This window comes from Ambystoma mexicanum, chromosome 12 (assembly GCF_040938575.1).
Source record: "Ambystoma mexicanum isolate Mex_15411 chromosome 12, UKY_AmexF1_1, whole genome shotgun sequence".
Lineage (NCBI taxonomy): Eukaryota > Metazoa > Chordata > Amphibia > Caudata > Ambystomatidae > Ambystoma > Ambystoma mexicanum.
Window position 1 is genome coordinate 69,659,333 of NC_090936.1, and position 24,923 is coordinate 69,684,255.

A 24,923-nucleotide genomic window follows, 5' to 3' on the forward strand; every position below is an offset into this window, starting at 1 on the left:
TATTGCTTCATCCCCAGTATCGTGTCTTCGTTATATTTCTCATTATGGAGCGTGAGCAAGCTTTTTAGATGAGTTCATTATGCGTCTTGCGTTTCTGCATTTTGAAAAGCCTATGTGAAAAATAATAAAGATGCACGTCCGTGGGTGTGTCCGTCGCCTACGTCATAGCACTGAGTATGTTCTTCGTGTGGATTGGTGTGGGAAAGTCCAGTGTACATGTCTGCACGGGTGTGCTGACCGTTGGCTAGGTCGTCATGGCATCTCTAACGATGTGTTGATTTAGTGCTGGATGGTTCAGTCGAGTCCATCCATGCCGCAGGTGTCGGCATGTGCAGGGCAGGCTGGTGGGCAGGCGGGTGGGCACGCGAGTGGGCACATCCGTATGTTCCTGTACCAGGGTATTTGGTCGTCTGGTAGATGGGCAAACTCCTCTCGTGGCGGGTGTCTGGGCCGTGATCCTCTAGGCCAGGGTTGAGAGGGGATTGGTGGGAGCCTTTTGTTCACTCTTCCCACTTCACTCTTACCTGGTAACGTTCTTTCTATGGGATGGTCCGACGACGTATTCCATATCTATGACAGTAATCACCACAGCTGTGCTGCTTCGGAAAATTTTTCGGCGTCTTCGTCCTGCGTCGATGACGTCGATACGCCGTCATCGAGGGCCCCCGTCGAGTCAACGTCACCGGATGTTATAAGTAGGACGCATGACGCCCGTAGCCTCAGTTGTAGTTTTTTTCCCAGAACGTGTGGCACCAAACCACTGCCAGTATGACCACAGAAAGCCTTGCAGTAACGTAAGCTGCAATCGCATAAGAAATTCGGTAGCGGGGCAGGTAGGGAGGGAGCCATATGGAATACGTCGGACCATCCCATCGAAAGAACGTTACCAGGTAAGAGAGTAACTTGTTCTTCGAGGGGATTGGGTCCTCCGACGTATTCCTTATCTATGACAGACTCCCAAAGCAGAACCAACGTATGGAGGAGGGAAAAAGAATTTAGAATATAAAAATTTAGAATGCCCAATCAAATTGCTGAGTAAAGGACTGACTTGCCAAAGGCCAGATTCTGCCCATTGATAGAATCTAGGGAGTAGTGTGCAAAAGTATGGACCGAAGCCCATGTGGCTGCTTCACAGATGTTACAAATAGGAACACCCCTCAGCAGGGTAGTAGAGGCAGCCATACCCCTAGTAGAATGGGCCCGTAAGCCTAACGGAGGGTCCTTACCCGCCAGGCGGTATCATTCAGAAATTGCCAAGATAATCCATCTAGACAAAGTCTGCTTAGTCACAGCTTGTCCCAAACGCCTTCCAGCGTAACCAATAAAGAGCTGATCGGCCACTCTGACCCGAGACATGCGTGAAATGTAGAAACTTAAAGCTCTCCTAGTATCCAACCTAAGGAGCCTCTCCTCTTCCTTACCAGGATGTGGAGGAGGATAAAATGCCAGAAGAACAACCTTCTGGCTTAAATGAAATTCCGACACCACCTTCGGAAGAAAGGAAGGACGAACTCTAAGGACAATCCTGTCCTTATGAAACACAGTGAAGGGTGGCTTAACTGAAAGTGCCTGCAACTCACTCACTCTGCGAGCAGAAGTGACCGCAACTAAAAACACAGTTTTAAGGGTTAACAGCCTCAAATGACAAGAATGTAAAGGCTCAAACGGCGCACCCATAAGGAATTTCAGAACAAGGTTAAAATCCCAACCAGGCACCTGGAAAGGTGACGGCGAAAACACATTAGTGAGTCCTTTGAGAAACTGAGAACTTAAAGGAATTTTGAAATAGGAACACTGCTCAGACGAGCGCTTGAATATAGACATCGCCGCCAGGTAACCTTTAACAGTACCCACTTGCAGGCCCCTGTGGGCCAAAGAAAGCAAAAAAGACAGAACCACAGGAATGTCACATGAAAAAGGATCCACATTCTGAACCCTGCACCAGTCGCAGAACTTTCTCCAACGGCAACGGTACAGGAACTTAGTCGCCAGCCGTCTGGCCGAAAGCAACACCTCCATCACATCTTCCGGGAGGTCCCAATCCTTGTACCTCAACCTTTCAGAAGCCAAACGTGAAGGATGAGGGACCTGACCTCTGGATGGAGAGCCTGACCCCCCTCCCGTGAGAGCAGATCGTCTCGGTAGGGAAGACATCGTGGAGGGCAGATGGACAAGTCGAGAAGGTCCGGGTACCATGTCCTCCGGGCCCATGCCGGAGCAATGAGGATCATCCGGGAACCAAACCTCTGTAGCCTCCGCAGCACTTGCGGGATGACGTGGACTGGAGGAAATGCGTACAGCAGTGGGAAGGACCACTCCACCAAAAACGCGTCTCCTAAGGCTCCTTTTGGAGGAAATTCCCGCTAGCAAAACCTTTCGCACTTCCGGTTGATACTGGAGGCAAAGAGATCCACTTGAAGGGTCCCCCAAAGGGTGAAGATCTCCAGGAGAATCTCCTGAGCCAGTTCCCACTCGTGAGAGATCGTACTCTGCCTGCTCAGAGCGTTTGCCGTCTCATTTTCATCTCCGGCCAGATGAACTGCTGAGATCAAAACTTCCTGCTGGATGGCCCAGAACCCGAGCTGCATCGCCTCCCTGCACAGAGGAAGTGACCCTGCCCCCCCCCTTTTTGTAGAGGTAGTGCATGGCCACTGTGTTGTCCGTCAGAATCAGGGCATTCTTCCCTCGCACAGTCGGCAGAAAAGCCTTCAGGGCAAGCCTGACGGCCCGCAGCTCCAACAAATTGATATGGAGTCTGGACTCCGATGGAGACCAACGACTGCTGACAGTCAACTCGTTGGCATGAGCTCCCCATCCCGTGAGGGAGGCGTCCGTCACAATCGTCACCTCCGGCCAGGGCAGCCAAAATGGAGCCCCCCTAATCAGATTGCCTTGGACGGCCCACCACAGAAGGTCCTGGGCGACTGAGGGCGGCACCTGAACGGGGTCCGACATCTTGCTGGAGGACTGCGACCACTGCAGCTTGAGGGCCCATTGCAGAGATCTCATCCGCAACCTGACCTCTGGCACCAGAAGAATGCAGGATGCCATGACGCCGAGCAACCTCAAGAACTCGAACGCCGGGAGCGTCTGGGCAAGTTGAAACTTGTGCACCATCGGCTGAATGTGAAGAGCCCTCACCTTGGGAGGGAAACACTGCCCCAGGGATGTGTCGAGCACTGCTCCGATGTACTGGAGCCGCTGTGTTGGTGTCAAGTGGGACTTCTTTAAGTTGAGGGAGAAACCCAGCTTGTGAAGGGAGTGGCAGGTGACGGACAGATAATCCAGAACCTACTCGGGTGAGCGCGCCCTGATCAACCAATCATCCAGGTAGGGGTAGATGTGAATCCCCCCTTTCCTGAGATACGCTACCACCACCACCATGAGCTTGGTGAAGACCCTCGGGCGGAGGTCAATAAGAACGGCAGGACCCGAAACTGAAAGTGCGAATCGCCAATCGCGAACCTCAGGTACTTCTTGTGCTTGGGTTGGATTGGCACATGAAAAAAGGCATCCTTGAGGTCTATAGACACCGACCAGTCCTGAAGTTGAAGGGCCTGGAGGACTTGAGAAAGAGTAACCATCTTGAACTTGTCCTTCCTGAGGAGATTGTTCAAACCGCGCAAGTCCATGATGGGTCTCAATCCCCAGTCTTTCTTCGAAATCAAAAAATAAGGGGAATACCATCCCTTGTTCCTCTCCGCTACAGGCACCAGTTCTATGGCACCTTTCTCCAGCAGGGATTGTATTTCCTGCGCAAGGAGCGGATCTGGACACTTCAAAGAGAGATTCCCTGGTGGATTGTCGTGAGGCCTCTGCCGGAAAGGAAGACAGTAGCCGTGGGCTATGATCTCCAGAACCCACACATCTGAAGTAATGGCACGCCATTCTACAAGATGCTGCGCCAGCCTTCCCCCAACCGGCGAACCATGGGACATGGCCTCATGACTGAGCTGAAGGGGCTGCGGCAGTGCCTGAGGGCAAAGAGGCAACTGCCCGAGCGGCCTTGGCACCTCGAGTACCCTGTTTTCCACCTCTGGAAACCCTACAGTGGCCCCTTTGACTAGCAGCTCCTCTCGATTTACTAAAGGACGAGTAATATCGAAAGGAACCTCCCCTCCATTGTTGTCCCCTAGGATGAAAAGGCAGAGGTTGGCGAACTGCAGCGCCCAACGACTTTGCTGCAACTTTGTAGGTCTGCAACCTCTCAAGGCTCTCGTCGGCCTTGCTGCCAAAAAGATGTTCACCATCAAAGAGCATGTTGAGGACCAAACCCCGACTTCCTCAACCACGCAAACCTGCGTATCACGGTGCTCGCCGCCATGGACCGGCTGACGCAATCAACCATGAGCAGACCCGACTGAACGGATTCACACATGGCATCCTTGCCATTCTGCACAATAGCAAGAAAACCATCCCGTTCCTCCCCTTCGGGAATATGATCAGCCGCTAAGGAAATACAGATCCACAGAGTGCGTGAAACGAGACAAGGCACAAACGGAGTTGGCAGCCTGAAGCGCCATACCACCAGAAGAAAACACCTTCTCCGCCCAGCCGTCAAAACGTTTGTCGTTCCTATCAGGAGGGATGGTAGGGTACGACGCCTGCTTTGCAGGGGCCGTAGCCGCCTTCACCACCAAACTCTCTGGAGTGGGGTGCATGGTCAAGTAGCAGGGGTCGCCACTGGCTGGGCGATATTTCTCCGGCAAGGACTTGCTCACTGCCGGAAGACTCTCCGGAGAAGTCCAGGCCGCAGCCACCCTTCTCTGCCAGGCCATATGGAATGGCAGCACCGGGTCAGTTGGTGGACCTTGATCGAGGATATCAGTCAGGTCATCCTGCTGAAAATCCCCGGGAGGGGCCGACCACCCCAGGTAATCCGTGACCCTCGACATCAGGCGCCGGTAAGTGGACGCGGCCTGCGTGCCAGGCTCAGGCCTACCAAACTCCACCTCCGGAGAGGTGTCTAGACCACTGGTGTCATGCAACGACTGACACAGGTCCTCAAGTTGGCTATGACCAGAAAGGAGGTCATCAGGAACCTCTGCGGGAACCTCACCTTCGTCAGACCCCTCATCTACCTCAGAAATATAAATGAACAAAGACATGTTTAGCCTTGGCCAGAGCCTTTCTGGGGGGTTCCATGGGGTACCCCCGACAACGCCACCTTGAAAGGCATCGAGGGCGTTGACGGAATCAGCGTCGACGTTGAGCGCAGCGCCGACAGCTTTGACAGCGTCGACACAGGCCTTGAGGGCGGAGCCCCGAGCGTGTCTCTTGACAGTCTGGGCGCAGATGGCATCGACGACTTCCTCGGAGGCGGAGCCTCAAGAGAGTCCGTCGACGACCTCAGCACCGCAGGCGTCGATGTCTTCTTCAAAGACTTCACAGGTTCTCACGGTCTCGAGGGCGTCGAGGACCGGGACCTGGAACGGGCATGCCTAGAGCGACCATCCTTGTCCAATCAGGACCTCGAAGGCGCCCGGTGGTCGTGATGACTGCTCGAGCCCGAAGGCGGATGGGCGGTGTCTCTAGTACGGCCACGGCCAGCGTCCTCAGACGGTGCGGATGGACCACAGCCCTGCGATTGAAAAATCATCAACATCTCCTTTCGGAAGGAATCCCATTCCTCAGAAGTGTAATGCTTGTTGGGACAAGCAACCCACCGATGGGCAGAGTCCTTGGATGAGGACGGGGAAGGCGACCTGTGACAGCACTTCCTGGGGTGCCTCGAAGAGGCAGAGGAATGGCGGGACCGACTCCCAGACCGAGAACCCCCAGACTCACGATGACGATGCGGAGAGTCGTCCCTCGAATCATCCGTCGAGAGACCATTGGAACGCGACTTCCGGGGCTTGGCCACCTTACCGATCGACAGCTTCTTTTTACGCTCCCGCAAGGCCTTCGATGTGAGCGATTGGCACAGTTGACACAGTCATCCGTATCATGGTCCTCCCCGAGGCATCAGAGGCAAGCATTGTGCATGTCCGTCAGCGACATCTTGGACCCGCACACCCGACACTTCTTAAACCCGGACCGCGGGGTGGAAGAAGCCGAAGACATCATACAAATGCAATGAAGAAACAGGTTCAAAGAACCGAAAGAACAGGATTCAGTAGAATCGAGGCGCGCCAATATCTCCGAAGCGAACACGTTTGCGGAAAAAACGGAACTGAGGCTACGGGCGTCGTGTGTCCTAACATCCAGTGACGTCGGCTCGACGGAGGCCCTCGAGGATGGCGTATCGGCATCTTCGACGCAGGACGCAGAAAGATTTTCAAAGCAGCACAGCTGTGGTGATTACTGTCAGATATGGAATACGTCAGAGGACCCAATGGCTGCCACAATGGAACCCACCTATGTTAATTGTTTCATGCATACATTTGAATATGACCATATTTTGAAACATCCAGTTTGGCGTAACTATCTCACCATTTGGTTGCGCTAGATTGATGACATGTTCAGCATTTGGAAAGGCTATGTAGATTCATTAGAAGATTTTTTGACCTACATTAATGGCAACGACTAGAGGGTAGAATTTAAAGCCGAGTTTAAGTATAAAGAAATACATTTCTTGGATGTGAAGAATACAGCTAGTAATGAGGGTCTAAATACCAATATCTACATAAAAGCTACAGACAGCAATAGTTTTCTGCACCGTTTAAGATTTCACCAGCCCAATCTACTGAAGAATTTTCCCTTAAGTCAACTTTTGAGGTTCAAGAGTATAGTAAGCAATGATAACGAATTTTATGCACAAGCAGATATTATGTGTCAAAAATTCTTTGAACAGGGTTATAAAGTTGATGAGGTCAGTGCATCCAGAGAGGTTGGAGCATTTCAGACACTAGCAACTTGTAAACAGTTCTCCTGAAGAAAAAGGTCAACCCAACATAATATATGCTGTACGTTGCCCCTGTGGGAAGTACTATGTGGGGCAACCGGGTCAACCCTGCAAACTTTGTTGGAATGAGAATTGCCCGAAAATTGGCACTAAGAATATGGACTCCTCAGTTGCACGTCATTGGACGGAGCAACAACATAACATATCACAAGTCCGGATCCAAGTGTTCGAGAGAAGTCAGAAACAAGGTCCGGATGATAACCCGTCACAGAGGTTAGACCAGAGAGAAACATTCTGGGTTGATCGGTTGGACTCAGTAGCCAGAGGTGGGTTGAACGAGGACTGTAACCTTTTGAGTTATTTATGATTACTCACATCTGTATCATGTGAAGGCATCATGAATTAGACACAGACAAGTGAATAAGATTTTGAATATGAATTTTTATTAACTAAAAGAGGGAGGTTTGAGAAAGGCCTAACTTGTCCTATGCTAAGGTGGGATTTCCCTACCAGAATAAAACTAAAGATGGGGGATGTCGCAAAGTGTTCAAATAAAAGTTCAGAGCTTCATCCAGCTCTTAGATGGAAAAAGGATTTCCCCGCCCCAAGGTTCAAACAATTCCCATTACAACAGAGGGGTTCCCTTCCCCAAGCTTTAAGGGCTGTCAGTGTTCCAAAACAACACAATTCCTTAGGATATTCAATGTTCCAAAATAACACAGTTCCTTCTGACACTTCCCAGCTCTTCGGGTCTGGTTACTTTTCACCAGTTTAGAAAGTTCAGTTCTCCATTTCAATTCACTCAGGTTTTCCTTTATTCAATTACCAACTGGCTTTTCCATAGGTGGATGTAATCGGCCGAGGTGCAGTTGTTGGATCACACGGTCCACCCACTACAGGTCATGCAAACGATACACCTTAGTATCTGCTTCATAATTATTTTGCCACTACCTCAGCTTCACAAGAAGGCTTGACTTGTTCTCCTTCCACGTGCCCTTGAAGCTTTATTGTTGCTTTCTTTTAACACCATTCACTTGTTCAAAAGCTCACACTTTCAATAACCAACACAGGCTTCCCATTACACTCTCCTGCTAGGAAACATTCACTGTTTTATGCCTTCTGCTCAAAACCTCTGACGCCCATTTGTCAGGTTGCATATAGGTTGTCTGCTTTAAACCATTCATGTCTTTCAGCACTGCACAATAATATCCTCTCAAATCTTGGCAATGCTGACTTGACTCTTTATAATGCTGGTTTGCCTCTTGAAAAATGTTCATCTCAAACATTCACTTATGCTTGCTTATTTTGCTCTCTTTATCCGCATTGCTTTTCATGTGCGTAAATAACCAATTTACTGGTTTTATCACAGTTCATTACTTTGTTGTTGTACTTATTCTGTATTTTCATCAAATTGACTTATTTCGTGGAATTCACGTAATTAAAGTTTTTTTCTTTTATCCACTTTTTATATACGGTAATTAGCCCATTGAAACCTGTGTCGGGACGCCCCGGGATTACTAGCGCTTCTGGGCAAGCTCACTGGTGTTGCTTGGCATGTCCGACGTCGGGTGTGAGGCTGCAGCACTGTGTCTCCGGGAAGCATCCTCTGTCCTGCTGGTCGTACTGCGACTTCGTGGACAGCTTCTCGCTCACCCTCCGGTCTGTCTGATGCATCTCTCTGCCTGAGTGACCCCGCCAGTTCTTTCTCTGCTGCAGTTCATTCGGCAGCGATACTTCCCACTGGCTTCCTGCTGCGCCTGCTCTGCATCCCTCTCCAGACTTCTCAGGCTTTGGCTCCCACATGGCCTTTAAATATCCCGCCAGCTTGATTTGGCATTCAGCAACTATACTGTGCAGAGTGAGTTCTGCAGTCTGTTGTCAGTCTTTGTTGAATCTTCCTCGTCCCAGTGCCAAAGTTGTGTTCATTTGTGTGAGAATGAATAAAGAGCGGATGTATAGCTCTGGTGTGTCTGTTCCTTGTCCCAGTACCTGACTGATATTTAGTGTGAGATATTTTAGGTAAAAAGTAGGGAAGTTACAGCTGCATACCTTGGTTTACTTTCAAGTTATCTCTCAAAGTTCACTGTAAATGTTATCAATCAGTGTTCATAAGATATTCCCGTATATTTAATATGAGATATTACATATTGTGACACCTATCTGTATATGTGCTGAGAACATTTTTGCGAACGTCAATGTACGACAGCTGCAATACTTGGCCAAGAGTATATTGAGAAAGCTATGAACATCGAGGACAGTAATTATTTGCTTATTCACTCAGAGGGTTATCTGTTCTGATATGTACCATATTTCTACTAATTGTAATGCATGATCTCTCATATGACAACCATCCAGAATACACACTAATGTGTATGAAGTTCTATCACAGAATGTGGAGGACGGCAGGGAGATTAAAAGGTATTGGCTTTTATTGTAATGTGCACTTCCATCTGTGGTAACCTATACATTCCTGGAAGGGGAATGCACAGACCATTGTATACATTCATAAATGTCCAACGTCACGAGCTATGATGTCACGGCACTGTGGCATCACGCATCGTTGCGTCGGGCCTACCACTTCCACCTATGGTGCCACATGGCAAGGTATCGGTGCATAATAGACACAGGTAAGGCATAGCAGTTTATGGCTGCTTGCTAACACACCTTTTGGGTGTACTCCAAGTCTCTGCAGCTGCAAGTATGCATCTATATGTGTCTATTCTCTCAATACCTATTAGAGAATAGAGTTATGCAAGTCAATTGGGGTTTTCCTTTTTGCTTATAGGAGCTCCATTTGTTGTTTCAAAGATCAACCTCTAAGTGTAACACTCTGAAATGGAGAGTGAATTCCATTTTCTAATAGATCTCTGCATGTGTTGATTTCTCATATGGATACAATCCCATAGAAAACATTGACTTGAGGACAAGATCCTTACATATGCATATCTTTATGTGGACACTATCATTTTTGACTTATATACAACTCATGTATACTTTTGTCTTTCTCTTTCTTTCCTTTGTACATGTGTGACCATGGTTTGGATATTTTCTGGTGGTTTTAATGTAAAAGGTTGCCCTGAAGATAGACATTGTCCAAAATGCATTGGCACACATTGTCTGACATATTGTCCACCTCCTCACCAATATTACATGTTCTGATCACTTTTTAAATGTATTGCACCATTTAGTATTTGAGATCATGTAAGTACTTATGTTTTATTGTCTTGATATGAACAATGCATTGGCTCTATGAGCAACGTTGGTTTTCTCAGGATAGATGTCCTCAGATTGTTGAGTTAAAAGTGCACCATCATTTCTTTATCCAAATTCAGTTAGTTGTCCCCTCTGACCCCACACCCACTCTACTGTTCTACGATGTGTGAAGCTAAAATATTTTGCTCATACATTTTACTTATATTTAACAGTTTGCAACAACAAACTAGACTTTCATACAGCATAGGACAACCGATCATGTTAACTCAATAGGTCCATGTGGACATCCAACCATGAGCATGCATTGGGATGCAAACCATAAACAATTCATAAGTAGAACACCACATTCTGTATCCCTGTATTGGTGGATGCCAAGCAACTGCGCAACACGCAGCAGGGAATCAAAGTACAACACACAAAAGGCAAAAAATGAACACACAGGGGCAATAGAAAGCAATGCAATTGTGGTAAACCACCAACCGAAGAGGGAGGTGAAAAGAGACTAGTGAAACAGAGTCGGAGGTCCTCTGAATTAGTTTTTTAGAGTGACCATCACAGGTAAATATTTCAAGACAAACCGTACATATTTTCCAATTTCCTACTTGTACATCTTCTGAGGGCTAAGATGTTTAGAGAAGACCTCTATTACTTTCAACTGCCCACAACATGAAACCTGAAGTCTGGGGTGATTATGGGTTTTCGGAGTCTGTAAAGGTTTTTAAAACTTAGTTCAGCGACAGGGGACCAGTTATTGAGGAGTAGAGGTATATAATGACAACAATAAAGGCAATCTTTAAATCTTTCTATAATGGAAACAACCAATACATCACAATATTTGGATATTCTGTTTAAACAAGACAATAACTCCTAGTAATGGCACAAATTCCAAATCTGACGCACGACTTACGATTTTAAATTTGTTTAATGATTATTAGAAAGCTTCACATTAGACATTGTAGATTGTGGGGAATGGATCAATGCCAGGTTTAAAAAGACATGAGCATGCATTGCTTGCGTAACGTTACTTACCAAACAAGCGCTGATGGAACAGAAACTTCCCAGCAAACAGGCCTACGATAATGGCAATCAGCCACAGAAGGACCTTCAGGAAATTCCAGCCGCCTCCAGGATATTTGTTGGTTACAAAAGAAAAACAATTCCCAACTACAATCATGTTGGCTTCCGTTTGGCTGTGAGACACTGGATCCTCGGCAAACAACAGAAAATTAAAGAAAGTCACTAGGTAAGCTGTAATCAGGCGAGACCACGGGTGCTGGAAATAGTACCGAAATTGTGTATCCATTTTGAGAAACCCCACTCCAGTTGCCTGCAATATGAAAAAGTACCAATTAAAACCTAGAGATAACAAGGAAAACAAAATATTTTTAAACATAAAGAACAATGTTTGGATAAGTTATCACAGCAAACGGAAGCATTTTAAAATTAATTTGGTAATAAGCGCATTCTATACTTAGATTCACCAAATTAATTATGACGGAGACACACAAAATGGGAAGAGATTCCCTAGAATAGAATAAGTGGTTATATATATGGTATTTTAAAAAAAAAAAAGTAGTGCAAAATGTCTACTGTAATCCATTCTAAACACGTATTGATATATATATATATATTCCAAAAGAAGGGAAAATAATTTCTTCTTTTCCCCAGAGGGGATGGCACTCCATGAAATACTTGCCAGAGAAATGCTTTGTCCATTATTGAAAACAAAAAGCAATTGAATTGTCCTTTAAAAAATATCCAGTTTTATTACGGCATTAGCCAAGGTAGAAACCACACGGTACAACGCGTTTCACAGCTTCCTCGCTGCTTGATCACGTACAAGTGAGTGCTCGGTGACATTGTGTAAATATACCCACCATTACCCAACTCTATGGTTCTACTACCAGTGGTGGTCCCTTTTTGGTTTTCATTACTACCAACACTCAGCCTATTATTGCTATTGAACATGGTTGCCATTTTGTAATGGCTATTGCAACAGCTCTCGCATGTACTTGGTTACTAATACTCTTTTGTTGAGGCATACATAACCGCGGAAATATACTTAAGTTTCAAGCATTTTACACACATTCTTATATGTGTTCAGTATTGTGTTGTTCATTTGGGCATTTTAGCCAAATTATATCACTCATATTTAATTGTTACCCGAAGTAAAGATAACGTGAGTGAACAATGCTGCCACTTAAATTGCCGATGTCATTTTAGGCGAAATATATAAATCAATCAATCAATGACTTTATTCAGTATAAAAGTTCACAAAATATTTCCATGTCAATACAGATGTTAAAATACAAAAATATACATAAAATAGCATATAAATTATGTAAATAGTGCACATTACTGTAAAAGTTTCCCTTTAACTTATCTGTCAAGTTAAAACAACTCAATACCCTGGGAGCCTGCCCCCCCAATCACACCACTTCTAGGATCTACGGACTTTCCTCCCTTCGAGTTCCAACCCATCAGTGACCACACCATTGGTATCATCATCAAAGGCCTCAAACCCTCTCAATGCAAAGGACTCCTGCCCAGCCCCAATCGTAAAGGATTGCACCAAACCCCTCCCCCCGCTCATCTTTGCCATCATCAACTCTTCCTTCGCCTCTTGCTCTGTCCCTCAAATAATACTGCGTATTCCCTCTCCTTAGAAAGAACTCCTGGGACCCCGACCATTCCCACCAACTACTGACGTTTCACCACAATCCCATTTCTGCTGAAAATCATCGATCTAGTCGCCTACTTACAAAGGTTCCATGTAATAATGGCCCCACAAAAATGTCTCCCGACAAAAATGTTGCCTTTTTTTGTGGAGGCATCACTACATTGAACATGCGTAGGACACCCCCGCAAACCCTGAATTTTTTTTAAAATTTTTAACAAGGGGAGAAAGGGACATCCCTGCAACCCGTCCCCACACATAATGTCACCATATATAATGTCGCCAATGGCTTTTCCCGGCGACATTATGTATGGGGACATTATTATCTGATACCCTTACAAATCCAGGAATTCCTAGAATCTCACCACATTTTAGGCTCCCAACAGTCAGAGTTCCGATACAAAAAGCACAGAACTGAGACAGCAATACTGGACCTCAAAAACCAGCTAGATGAAGCCAACGAACAAAGCAACTTCTCTGTTCTACCACTCTTGAACCTATATGCTGCATTTGACCTGGTCAACCACCACATGCTCTGTCACCACCTCAGATCCTCAGCCCACTTCTCTGATGCTGCCAATTGGGTCGCCTCGTAATTTGCTGAAAGGACGTCTCGCGTCCTTTCCAGTGAAGCATCAGCGTAACTCACCCCACCATCGTGTGACATACCACAAGACACCTGCGTCTCCCCGACCCTATACAACATACATACAAAACCATTCTTTGATCACCTTGACTCGCTAGGCATCTCATACACCAACTACGCGGACGACAAAAAGATCCTCATCCCCCTCTCAGGCAATCACATACAGGACTCACTCAGAGTTACCATCATCTATGAAACCATCCAAACCTGCATGGCCACACACAGCCTCTCCCTGAATGACAAAAAGACGGAGCTTCTTCTCATTGGCCCCACGTCATGGCCAGCAAAGCTTCCCCAGGCCTACAAATTATTCTCAATTGATGGCCACAACATCCCCGTTGCCACTGCAGTAAAAACCCTAAGCATTTACCGGGACTCCTCCCTCAACTTGACACATCAAAAAACCATATTGCCTCAACATCGGGAAATGCCACAAAGTTCGCCACCCCGAGGAGACAGTTTGTGTCCACCAAAAACCAGCTCGAAGTTGCTTATGCCCTCATCTGTTTAAATCTCAACTACTGCAACTCACTACTTTGTCGCACCACCACCAAAAACTTGAGAAAATTACAAACAGTTAAGAACAATGCACTGCGAGCAGCACTTGACATCGGAAAGCGTGATCCACAACGGAAGCCAGAGGAACTGCTCATTGGCTCCCAGTAAAGGACAGAATCAAGTTCAAGATCCTGTCCATCACCATCGCTGTCTCTCAAACAACGCCGCCACCTACACCTTGCAAAAATTCTCTCAAGACACTCACCGGCAAGGCCCCTACGATCAACCTACAAACACAGCCTTGCTACCCCCAGATTCAAAGAGAGCGGGGGGTCCAGCTTCCCAGTCAGTGCCCCCACACTCTGGAACGAGGCTCCCCACCCACCTGGGAGATGAACCATCATATAACAGCTTTAGAAAGAACAAAAAAAATACACCTCTTTTTGTTCTTCTCTCTGACTGTAACTAGTGCCTCCTTGTCTCAGGAGGATAGCTCAGGGGCAACGTGCTCGCTTTGGAAGCAAGACGACACGGAGCAACAAAGGTTTGATCCCCAGGTCCGTGCTTAGAAACCTTCTATTAAGCTTGTTATTAATAACCTATCATATATCATAACATACATGCTTACAGGTTTGGTGCGCTCATACAAATGCCTAAAAAAATACATTAAAAAATGCTCTAATTTCTATGGGACAATTTGCCATTTCTCAGCTGGACCATTGTCCCAGCTAATGTAAAGCACCCCTTTATGGAAATACTCTGTTCAGTATGGTTATTATTGTAACATGTTTCTAGTGGAAACAATATTCCCAATCTCTCGAATAATTACACAAGTACAGGTGCAGAAATAATCTATTACCATTAAGTCTGCCTTACAAGAGAGAACAGCAAAAATGTATAAAGTGACTTAAGCATATTCATTAATCTACTAATCCTTTCAAAACATGCATTCACATGTACACATCTCACATGTAGGGAATTAAAGGAGCTCCCACTTTTAGTTTAAAAAAAGAAAAACGTACAATCAGTTTTGGGTTGAGTTTATCATTCGAACAATTCTATAGTGGCCGCTTCCACCGTAGGAGCTTCTGCATCAACCATTTTCTTCACAGCCAACAGAATGTCATTAAATAGCACGCTTAGAGAATTGCACGATGTTCAGAGGAAAGAACAAGTCAAGAATATCAATTTCTGCAGTAAAATCCCTTTGAAAAATGTAAGGCTTTTTAATATCAAGTTACAATATCAGAAAAGTACTTTTCTTATTTTGGATAGATCAATTACATAGTTTACCAGGAGCTCGCATATATATTGGGAAGAATTCAAATTGAGAATGAAAACATGCATGTAGTAGTTTACGGATATGCTATATTCTATGTAGAATTTCAAAGAAAAATAAGACATTGGCTGTTTGACCATTTTTTTGGTTGGCTCTAAACACCCCCCCACTCTTTACTCCAGAATGTTAATCCTAATATCTTGCTCGAATTTTAAACTCACAGAAATAATCATGTCAGATTCAAACAGTGGTTTGAGCCTTATGTTTTGCTAAATCAATTTTTTGGACATTTTGGAGGAAGCAAGTAACAATATAGAGTTTGTACTTTGCACAAACATTTGCATCATCGCTTTATTTGATTTACAATTTATCAAAGAGAGGGAGAGCAGATAATATTGTGCTAGACATTTTACTTAGTAATAATTGCAACTACTTCCCTTGCATCACACATTTCAGCCAAGTGTGCAGTTCTGCAAGATGAATTAACCCAATTAATAAAATGTTAATGTATTCATGGAAGAGAGGGTATAGGTCTATATGGGTAAGTCAAAGATTTTTCCATTATGTAATTGCCCCAAAATGTAGTAATCGTTTACTCCATCCAAACGAGGATATATGTAGGATAACTAAGAGGATGCATCTCTAGTAGTCATATCCTCTTTCAATATTTGTTATCGTCCGGCATAATGTTTTGCAATATTTCATGCTTGTGAAGAGCTCCAATATTTAGGGAAGTTCAGTAGATGAAAGCTATCCCATGAACAGATATAAAAAGTGGATAGTGAAACACCAGAGTGTTTCCTTTCCCACAAACAGCTTGTCAAAGACTGATCAAATAGGGCACACTGCTCATAATGGCAGGCCATTGGCAATTCTCACAACAGAGTCATGGGAAAACAGGAAAGCTATCCATGGACTGCAGAATTAGGCAGGAACTTCTCCTTCAACAGTTTCACTCAGTAGCAACCAGAGTCCGCAATGTGATAGCTTGATCCATTTGGAGAACAAATGCCATAATGACGGTTGCGATGCTCGTCTACATCAGGACCGATCAGAATTTTGCAAGAAGATCATTTCTGCTCTTCCTTCATCACAAAAGAGATATTGATACATGATCAGCTTTCAATGCATTGAATACGAAACTCGTGATGGTCTGAGCTAAACTGAAGATCTGAAAGCTCTTCATCACAAATCAAAAGGATTTAACACACTGTGACAAAGTGCCTTGTTTGGCCAAGCTGTTAGATAGTGGGGTTGCAGAAGGGGCACTTTGTCATAGGATAATGGTTGTTATTCCTTTAACAAAATCAAGGTGCAATGTTCCTGCGGGCTACCAGCGCTGGTACACTCTGCTCCCCTTGTGTGGGTCAAGAAGCCATTTAAACAAAGAGGGGGACCTTAGCTAGACCAAGATACCCCAGAGAAAGTCAGCAGGCATTTTAAAAACACAAGAGAGTTGGGAACTCCAATATGGCAGACGTGGATCTCAAAGCTGCGGTCCAAACCCATTCAGGTCCAGAGAACTAAATTTGCCATGTTAAACTGCTACACTTGCTTTCTACTATCCCAGAGGGAGGCTGGAAGGAGGGACCAGAGCCCTATAAAACCTCAAGGGTTCAGCAAGTAGGGGGTAGTTGTAGGAGTGAGGGTGTTCATATGGGAGTACGATGTCAAAAAAGTAAAAGAAAGTATAGGTTAAGAGAAAATGAAAAACGTGAAGGTTTTCACCATTTTAATGTTGTTACCAACACCATGGCGTTTTAGTATCTCTGCCAATTTAAATTCTGCTATTAGCTGCACTAGGCCTTATATCTCAGCTTCTGTAATTTAATGTATTTAGTCTTCATTTCTGCTTCTTTCCAGAAAGTCTTACGATAGCTACGGTCCACATCGGAAGGGTGCAGAGCAAACATTCTTTATTATTGCAAAATTCATATTCCTGTTACCCTTTCTCATGAAGATTTTCCCAGAGGATGAGAGCACAGTGAATAATATCAGTTTATGTTCTTAGCATTAGGAAGAAGATAATACAGACATGTTTTGCTGTGAACCAGGCCTTGGGTTGAGGCATTGCCAGAGTGCTGAATTGGGCTGTGACTCTACTGCCCTCTAGAGGATTGTAGGATTGACAAGTTCATGACATAGTGGCTAGTAGCACAAATATAAGAAATTACTCCTCGAGAATGAAGCCTCTGCCACCTATTTGGTGAGCCCTGCAATATAACAGCTTCTGTTCTTGGCCTAGCTAGAAGAATGAGTACTGAGGCTAGCAACATGTTTTAATATGGTACTTGCAAAAGAGAGTTTTCAAACGTGAGGAAGCTGCAAGGTCTGAGTACCGTCTGAATTGCAAGATATCTAGTTCCGTGGAAGAGGATCTTACTGTGTCTAGTTTTGTTGCCACAAGGTGTGGACTTCACTCTTCTCACTGACGACACACACGATTACGTAATCTACAGGACGACGCACTCACAACGTCACTAGAATTATATTATCCACTAGAGCGGGGTAATGTATGTTGTTCTTTGCATTCTTATATAGGTAGGAGTCAATAAGGATGAAAGAATTAACATACTCTCCCATTTTGTAATGTATCAATATGCTGGGATTTCTGTCTTTAAATATTGTAACCCAATATGGGTGGGTTGAGAGTTCTCAGCTTTTGGTCTCTTGAGTCTGGACTGACCTCCCGGCCATTTAATTGCATGCATTAAAGCTGTTTCTCTTGCAATTGGTGCCTCCCATTATTGTTTACCGTATTGATTTCTGGGCTTATTTTTACAAGAGCTCCTTTGGTGCTGTATGGAGAGAGGAATAGAAGAAGCGGGGGTAAGAGCAGGAGGCTAGGGAAGAGCCCCTGGAGTCTGGACAGATGAGGAGGCAGAAGGGTGGTGGGGAGACCAGAAGGCTGGGGTAAGGACGATACAGGAGGCTGCAGGGAAGTCATAGGTGACTGGGTAAAGTCAGACCCAAAAGGTGGGCATTAAGAGACCCAGTGGGCTGAGAGGAGGACCAAGAAGAGTGAAAGTGGCAGAGACAGAGGAGAAGTGGTGAACAGTTGTGGTAATGATGAAAGTGCCCAAAGGGGTGAATAACTTGAGAGTTGAAAGGGGCTTGGAGTATCTTAAGTGTTGTGATTGAGGGGCCCAAGGAAGTGAAAAAGATGGACTATCTTAAGTGGTGAGGAGGAGTGCAAAGGGGTGAATGAGAGGAGAAAATACAACTATTTAAAGTAACTATTGATGAGTGATGGATAAGGAAAGAACAGCAGACAGGGGAAAGTGAAGCAGAGGAGGTGGGGGAAGCATTGAAGACAGCGAAGGAGTGGTGAAGCCTCAGGAATGTGGAAAAGGACATGAAAGACAGAAGTGATATAGGAGCTGAGGAGGAGGTAGTAAGAGAATATGTGAGGTGAAGGGGAGGACAGTTAAAGGAATTTTGAGTATTAGAGCAAAGTGAGGAGTGATGCATTGTAAAGAGAGAGGTAAGAACCCGCAGATTCAAAGTCGGTGCTCTCAAGAAGATCAATGAAGGGCTAAAGCTTTGTGGCAGTGAAACGAGATGCACCACCGGGAAAGCTAGAGGGGCTGGAGAAGGTGTCTGGAGGAGCAGCAAAGAGGAAATAAGTAGGGACCTGGTGCAAACTTTGTCCCAGCATCAGGGCAGCCTACCGTCATCCCTGGCTCAAATTCCTCCTAGAGGTCCCGCCTCTCGCAACCCAACTTACAGTATCCACCCACAACCTCCAAGTATGGTGCCAAAAGTCAAAGATAAGATACCCAGAGAACAGAGTCTAAGAGGTGCAGGAACCGATAAACCCAGGACTGTGAGCTTACAAGCATTGTGTGGTGTGCCAAGGGATATCCAGTCCCCGGGCTTCAAGAGTACTGTCAGAAATTTTGGTTGGACATTTTTTTCACCTGAGATTTCATTTCAATATGTCCTCCCAGAGCACTACTCCAACCATCCTGACACTGTTTATTTCAATTAAGGCACCATTTGTTTATTTTGGCAAATCCTGCACACCTTTATTAACAAAATACTTTCTTAGCCCAATTGCCTAGTCTGGCCAGCTTGTCGTTCAATGTCCTATGTGTGACAAAGCCTAGAAACTACAGTACATGTAATCAAAATTTGGGATATTAGCTGACAAGTCCTATGCTATTTGCCACAATATGGCAACCTGCATGTCAGAAAGCTAACTCCAAGATGTGTCTTTCCCGCATAACTCCACCGTGATATAACCAACAGTAAGCCAATTGCCCCTCTTCTGCCTCCTCAATTTACTGCTAGAAGAAAATGAATTCTTCGTGTACAAGGTTTAGACATACCAAACATATTGAATGATCTGCTCTTGTGCAGTGCAAACACTGAAAGCCATGCTTGCAATGGCGTTCAGCATAGAATGATGTGCTGTGCTGTGGTAAAGGTGATACACGATGGAATGACCATCATAGCTAGAACATTGCTGGTGTAATCATGGAGCTCAGTATAATGGGAAATAAAATAGTCCAGAATTGAGGTGGCCACTGCAAGTAACATGGCAATGCTATGGAGAATGTTATGCAGTCTTAAGATTTGGCTTCGATTGCTTAGGTGCTCGAGAAAAGATTTGCAACAGATGTGCTGGTTACTAGAGAAGGGGGGGTCCAAAGAATCCTCTTGGCTTCCCACTTCCTGCCAGGGTTGAGGCAAAGGTTCTATTGGGGTAGATTTGTTGACCGGGGTGCCTATTGAGACTGCCTGCCCATCGATAAGGACTGGAGTCTGGACAAGTGCAGGTAAAGTTTGTTTCATTTCACCCATGCTTGTACTTGAGACAAGGAGGTTGCAACCAGTTTTTAGTAAATCACACTTTAAGGCAGGTTTAGATACAGCGTAACTCTAAAAATACAAATGTTCAATTGGGTTATTCTGTTATTCCACACCGCTTGTGCATTTACATGCATTCATGTTGTGGACGTGACCAGTGCAGGAGAGAGGAGTGGTGTTGATGTTGTCCAGGAGGTGGTTGTAGGCAAGGATGGTAGCCAGAGTTGGCCTCCCGAGTTATGGGAGAGGAGATCCATTGATATAGTTCAGGCTGTCCACATAAATTAATAATCACGATATGGAGTGGGGCAGCCGAGCCATAGAATGAGTACGCACAAAATTATGATTTTTGGATACAGCGATCTGAAGGTTTGTAACCAATTGAGACCATTAAAGGAGGAAGGATGTTGTGTTCCGTGAGGGTGGGTTGATGGTCAAGTGGGGATCTAAAGTACACCCGCGTGCAAGGCTTTTGAAGAATGTGGACAGACTTGTGGGTATTACAGTGATGGAGAAGGAGGCAGGGAAGATGTGGGCAATAAGGCTTCCAGTCTTGTTGGGTCTACTAGTGATGTGGAATTTGGGTCTAGGAGGGAGGAGGTTGCTGATGATGGTTAAACAGTGGGCAGAAGACTCAGAGTACCTCCATGTTATAGCCAATCCGGGGTGGCATGCTTGTTTGCTAAGCAGGATTTAAGCTCGCCCAAAATTAAGAGGTTGTTAGATTTTATTGTTTTGATTGGGAGGAACTGGGTGACGTTGGTGAAGAGCATTAACAACATTTGAGAAGGGTCTGGAGAGTCAGGGCAATGCATTTTGTTGATGGAGTCAAGACATGGCTCTTGAGCTGGTGCAGAAGGCATTTCCCACCATTCCTATGCACTCCCGGATTGGATGTTGCCACCCTATCTAGGTGCTGACTGAAGCTTTCTTGGGATTGTTGTAATTAATGGAAGCTATGAAACATACCTTAATTCGTGACGTTTTGTTTTTTTTTTAAACAGAGAAATGTCCCTGGTCTAATAATCCCCACCACAACAATCCCACCCAGAATATACGACAGGTCGTTTTCAATTTGAACATTCTGCTCTATTTAAAACATTATTATTATTTCACATCTCAGATAGCAGACCACAGTTCACAGCAACATTCCAGCAGGCATTCACTACATACAGCATTCTCCCCTCAAACTGCTGGCATGACAAGGGAATCGGGTAGGTGCTGCTGCTGTACCTCTACAGTATTGCACCGTCAACGGTCGGACCCACTCATGGGGGGCCAAGGACCCTTCTAAACCTGTGGAGGTAGCCTGCTAGGGCAACGCCAGAGTCAATCCTACCACCCAGACATGGAGTGGGGAGTTGAGGGAGACCCATGTCCCTGGCATGCCTGGAGCCATGAATGCACATGTGCGCTCTTTTCTGCGACCCAATGACCATCAGCTCCTGTTCTGGCCAGGTGTCTGTCTCTTCTCTTCCATGTGTGTCCCAAGAGACTACAGTGACCAGAATGCACCAGATTCCTCCGACTCCTGGAATTGATAACATCAAAGTGCAGAGAAAAACTATGAGTCGTCCCAATGCACCTGGGTCCAACAGACAAACCCCATCCTGGAACAGCAGGTATTTAGTGGATGCGTAAATAGAGATGGACTAGGTTTTCCCATTCAAGATTCAAATAGGTGTCCTGACACGTACCCCACAAACCAGAGCCTGGCTACAAAGGAACAATGCAGTGAAGCAGGAATTAGCAAGAGACCTCCCAGGAATAGAGGACACCCAAGAACACTCCCTAAATCCTGTTGAACCACTGGTTTACAAAGCTAAGAGGAGAGACGTAACAAGTGACCACATGACAAAGATGGTGTCTGAAAAGGGGGTGGGACTAAAGGTCCTTATGAAGACCTGCAATTGAAGTCCTAGGACATAAGGGTTTAGCTTGGAGAGCTTGGCCATGGGAATCAGCTGTCTTGGGTAACCAATGGGAGCAGATAGAGGTTTAGTGGCAAGATAAAATACCATGTGTATCAAAAGATACTAGAACGGGTGAACGGCCCTAGAAGATGTTATGCAGCTGTCATCTCGACTCCAAACTACAACATGCATCAGTGGGTTTGGTTATAGATAAAACATATCCACCTCCATTGTTTTTGCTTACCATCACACATCGTTACCTCCACCTGTGTCCTCACCCAAATCCTAAGGACCAGTTGTTCAAAACGCAATGGATTCCAGATATAGCGGATGTAGGTTATAGTACCTGATCCATTAGAAAAGTTGTGGTCCAAATGATCTACCTTGTGCAGTTAATACCAACGTTCCTGCCCCTAGATTGCCACAATAGTTCAACAGCAAACAAACGTGTAACGCCAGCACTTTGAGAGGGCATGCTATGAGGGCTCTGGGTTGTATGCTCGTCTATGAATGGTTAATCAGCCCCCACGCCCCTCGATTCATCAAGTCTTTCTGGCCGCTCACCCAGCTGCTCTTTGTCTCTTACCCTTAGGCTGTCATCTCACCCAGGTCCCACTGGTCCTCTCTCCCCCACTGGGATTCTGTTTGCCATGACACTCATATGCCTGTGGCCGGTCCAGCACGCTGGACCTCTGAGGTTCTGTGCCCCCTCTAAATCCATCCATACTCCCCATCTTAGTCTTACAGTTCCCTAATGGTTTGCGTTTCAGACCCCCCCCCCCCACTGCCTTCTTTCCTGCCTACTACCACAGACGCACACTGATCACTGGTCCAGGTTTTTTTATTAAAGGTTTGTGGGCCCTAGGACTGACCCTATCTCACTTGCCTCCCTTGGTATGCCCTTGCTAACCCCAGGTTAGTACTGTCGACTGGTAACCCTTACTGTCTGCTTCTGTGTTAGTCTTAAAGGTAACTCCCTAAGATGGTGACACTTTAAACATCCTGAGGGACTTCCTATCTATACTTGCTTCATCCAGTTGTTCCTGTTCTGAGGGAACTGGTTAAGTGCTGTGCACTCACTGGGTTAATTTCAGGCATGTTCACTTAAGCCCAATTTTTTAATGTCCTCTTCTACTCTCACTGTCTCCCTCCTCTTCTTCTCCTCCCATCAATTCTCTGTCCCTCTGTTTCACTCCTCCTAGTCATCTCCACCCTTTGCTGTTACCTCCCCCACTGCAAGGAACTCATGGGGGCAACAGTAAAGACATACACAAGTGATCACAGTTCAAGGGTGTTTATTAAACTGTATATGCAGGATGGAAAAACGCTGAATCTAAACCTAAATCTAAGATGGGACCAAGCTACGACCATCAAATAATAATGAGGCAGTCCTAGTGGTGTGTGGTCAAATAAAAGGGCCTATACTAAAACAAAACTATTGCCAATCCTTACAACTATATACAAAAAGAGTGTGGGATAGGGCTCACAAGAAAGAAAGAAGTGTTCACAAATGATAGGTCAGGATGTGCTAGCCGGGGGCCGCCCTTCCTCGCGTTTTGAGCATGGAACAAGGCGGGACTCTGGGGCGCAGCACACGCTCAAGCTTCCCCAGTACGAAAAGACAGTTTCGCTATCAGGACCTTCAGTGGTAGGTCTCTTTTCTACTAAAAGTCTCTTGCCTCCGAGGACCTGATGTGTTTAAAATAGCAAATAAAAAATTCCCCTCCGTTTGCGTGTTGGGTAATTAATCACCTCTGGATCCCCCTCTTCCGGGCTCAGATCCACAAAATGTTCCTAGCAATATCAGGACCATCAGTGGTTAGATCTCTTGCTTCCGAGGGCCTGGTATGTTCAAAATGATAAATACACGTTCCTTTCTGATTGTACTTGGGTGATGATTCTTCACCCCTGCGTCCCCTTTTCAGGGCTCAGACCCCTCTCAAATCTCAGCCTCTCCCCGTCGGGTTCACTCTGGCTTGTATTCAAAAAGATTTCTCTGTTGCATTCACTTGTCAATGGGGTGATGGCTTTTCACCCCCTGGTACCCCCTCTTCCAGGCTCAGACCCTTCTCGACTGTTTGCCTCCCTCCGTCGGGTTCACTACGACTTTTCCTCAAAACAATCTCACCTGTGACATTCACAAGTCTTAGTGTCTTTTAAACAGTTCACTGTGGACATCCCTCTGTCGGGTTCAATTTTGGCAACACATTGTTCATTCGGACTTTAGGCTTCGCCCCTTTCCATCGGCATCCCTCTGTCAGGTTCACTCTTGCCACCTCTTGCCAATCACACAGTTCTTTCTCTTTTCTCACTATGTGGGATTCATCTCCCTTATCTTTTCAATTAGTGCAGATGAAAGACTTTCAACTGTACAGGGGGTTTTGCTAGACCCCTGGATGACCACTCTGGCCTTTTTCTTGTGGCTCTCCTAGGGCCTTCTGGTATCCGTAGTTTCAACAAACGTGGGATCAACCAGAGTCTCTCGAATGAGAATCCACGTGGTGCCAGACCCCTCTGCCGCTGGTTTTCCCTTAATGTTAACAGTTCTTTGAACTTCACTTAATTTGCCATTTGCGACTTTGGTTCAACACAGTGCGGTTTCTTATCGGCTCTCTCCTCGACTCACCGGCTGTCATGAACCGCTTGGCTTTTCTTGTCTCTGAAGTCAAGGCCGGTACCATGGTGGCAAGCATCTCTCCCTGTTGTGATCATCAGTGTAGGCGTGCTCCGTGTACCGTTGACATCTGCTGCAACATATGCTGGCTATTGTTTGCGGTCTGACGGTTCCTTCCACCGAGGCTTCGCAGACCTGGGTCGGAAAGGACAAGGTCGCTTCTCTCCTCGTCACCCTTTCAGTTCTCGCCACCATTCTCCTCCTCTTGAACTGCCGTGCTTGGATAGCTATCTCGTTGTGCAACTTCTCCTTTTCCAGACATTCGTCAACTTTCACTAGCTAATCTGTTTTCCTCTTGCCCTTCACCCCCAAATGTGAATGTGCAGAAAAAAAGCTTTAGAGTGGGACTAACCTGTCCCCACTCTTT

The 24,923-nt window shown here is 45.7% G+C and overlaps 1 protein-coding gene across 3 annotated transcripts in view; it reads right to left on the reverse strand.

The window, feature by feature from the left end:
- TMEM117 (transmembrane protein 117) overlaps positions 1–24,923 on the reverse strand; it is a 1,134,871-nt gene that overhangs the window by 1,048,598 nt on the left and 61,350 nt on the right. For all 3 annotated transcript variants that reach the window (XM_069628012.1, XM_069628014.1, XM_069628013.1), the window contains exon 2: positions 11,087–11,384. In XM_069628012.1, coding sequence (XP_069484113.1) covers positions 11,087–11,360 — 274 coding nt within the window. In that variant the 5' untranslated portion in view covers positions 11,361–11,384. The remainder of the gene's footprint in view (positions 1–11,086; positions 11,385–24,923) is intronic.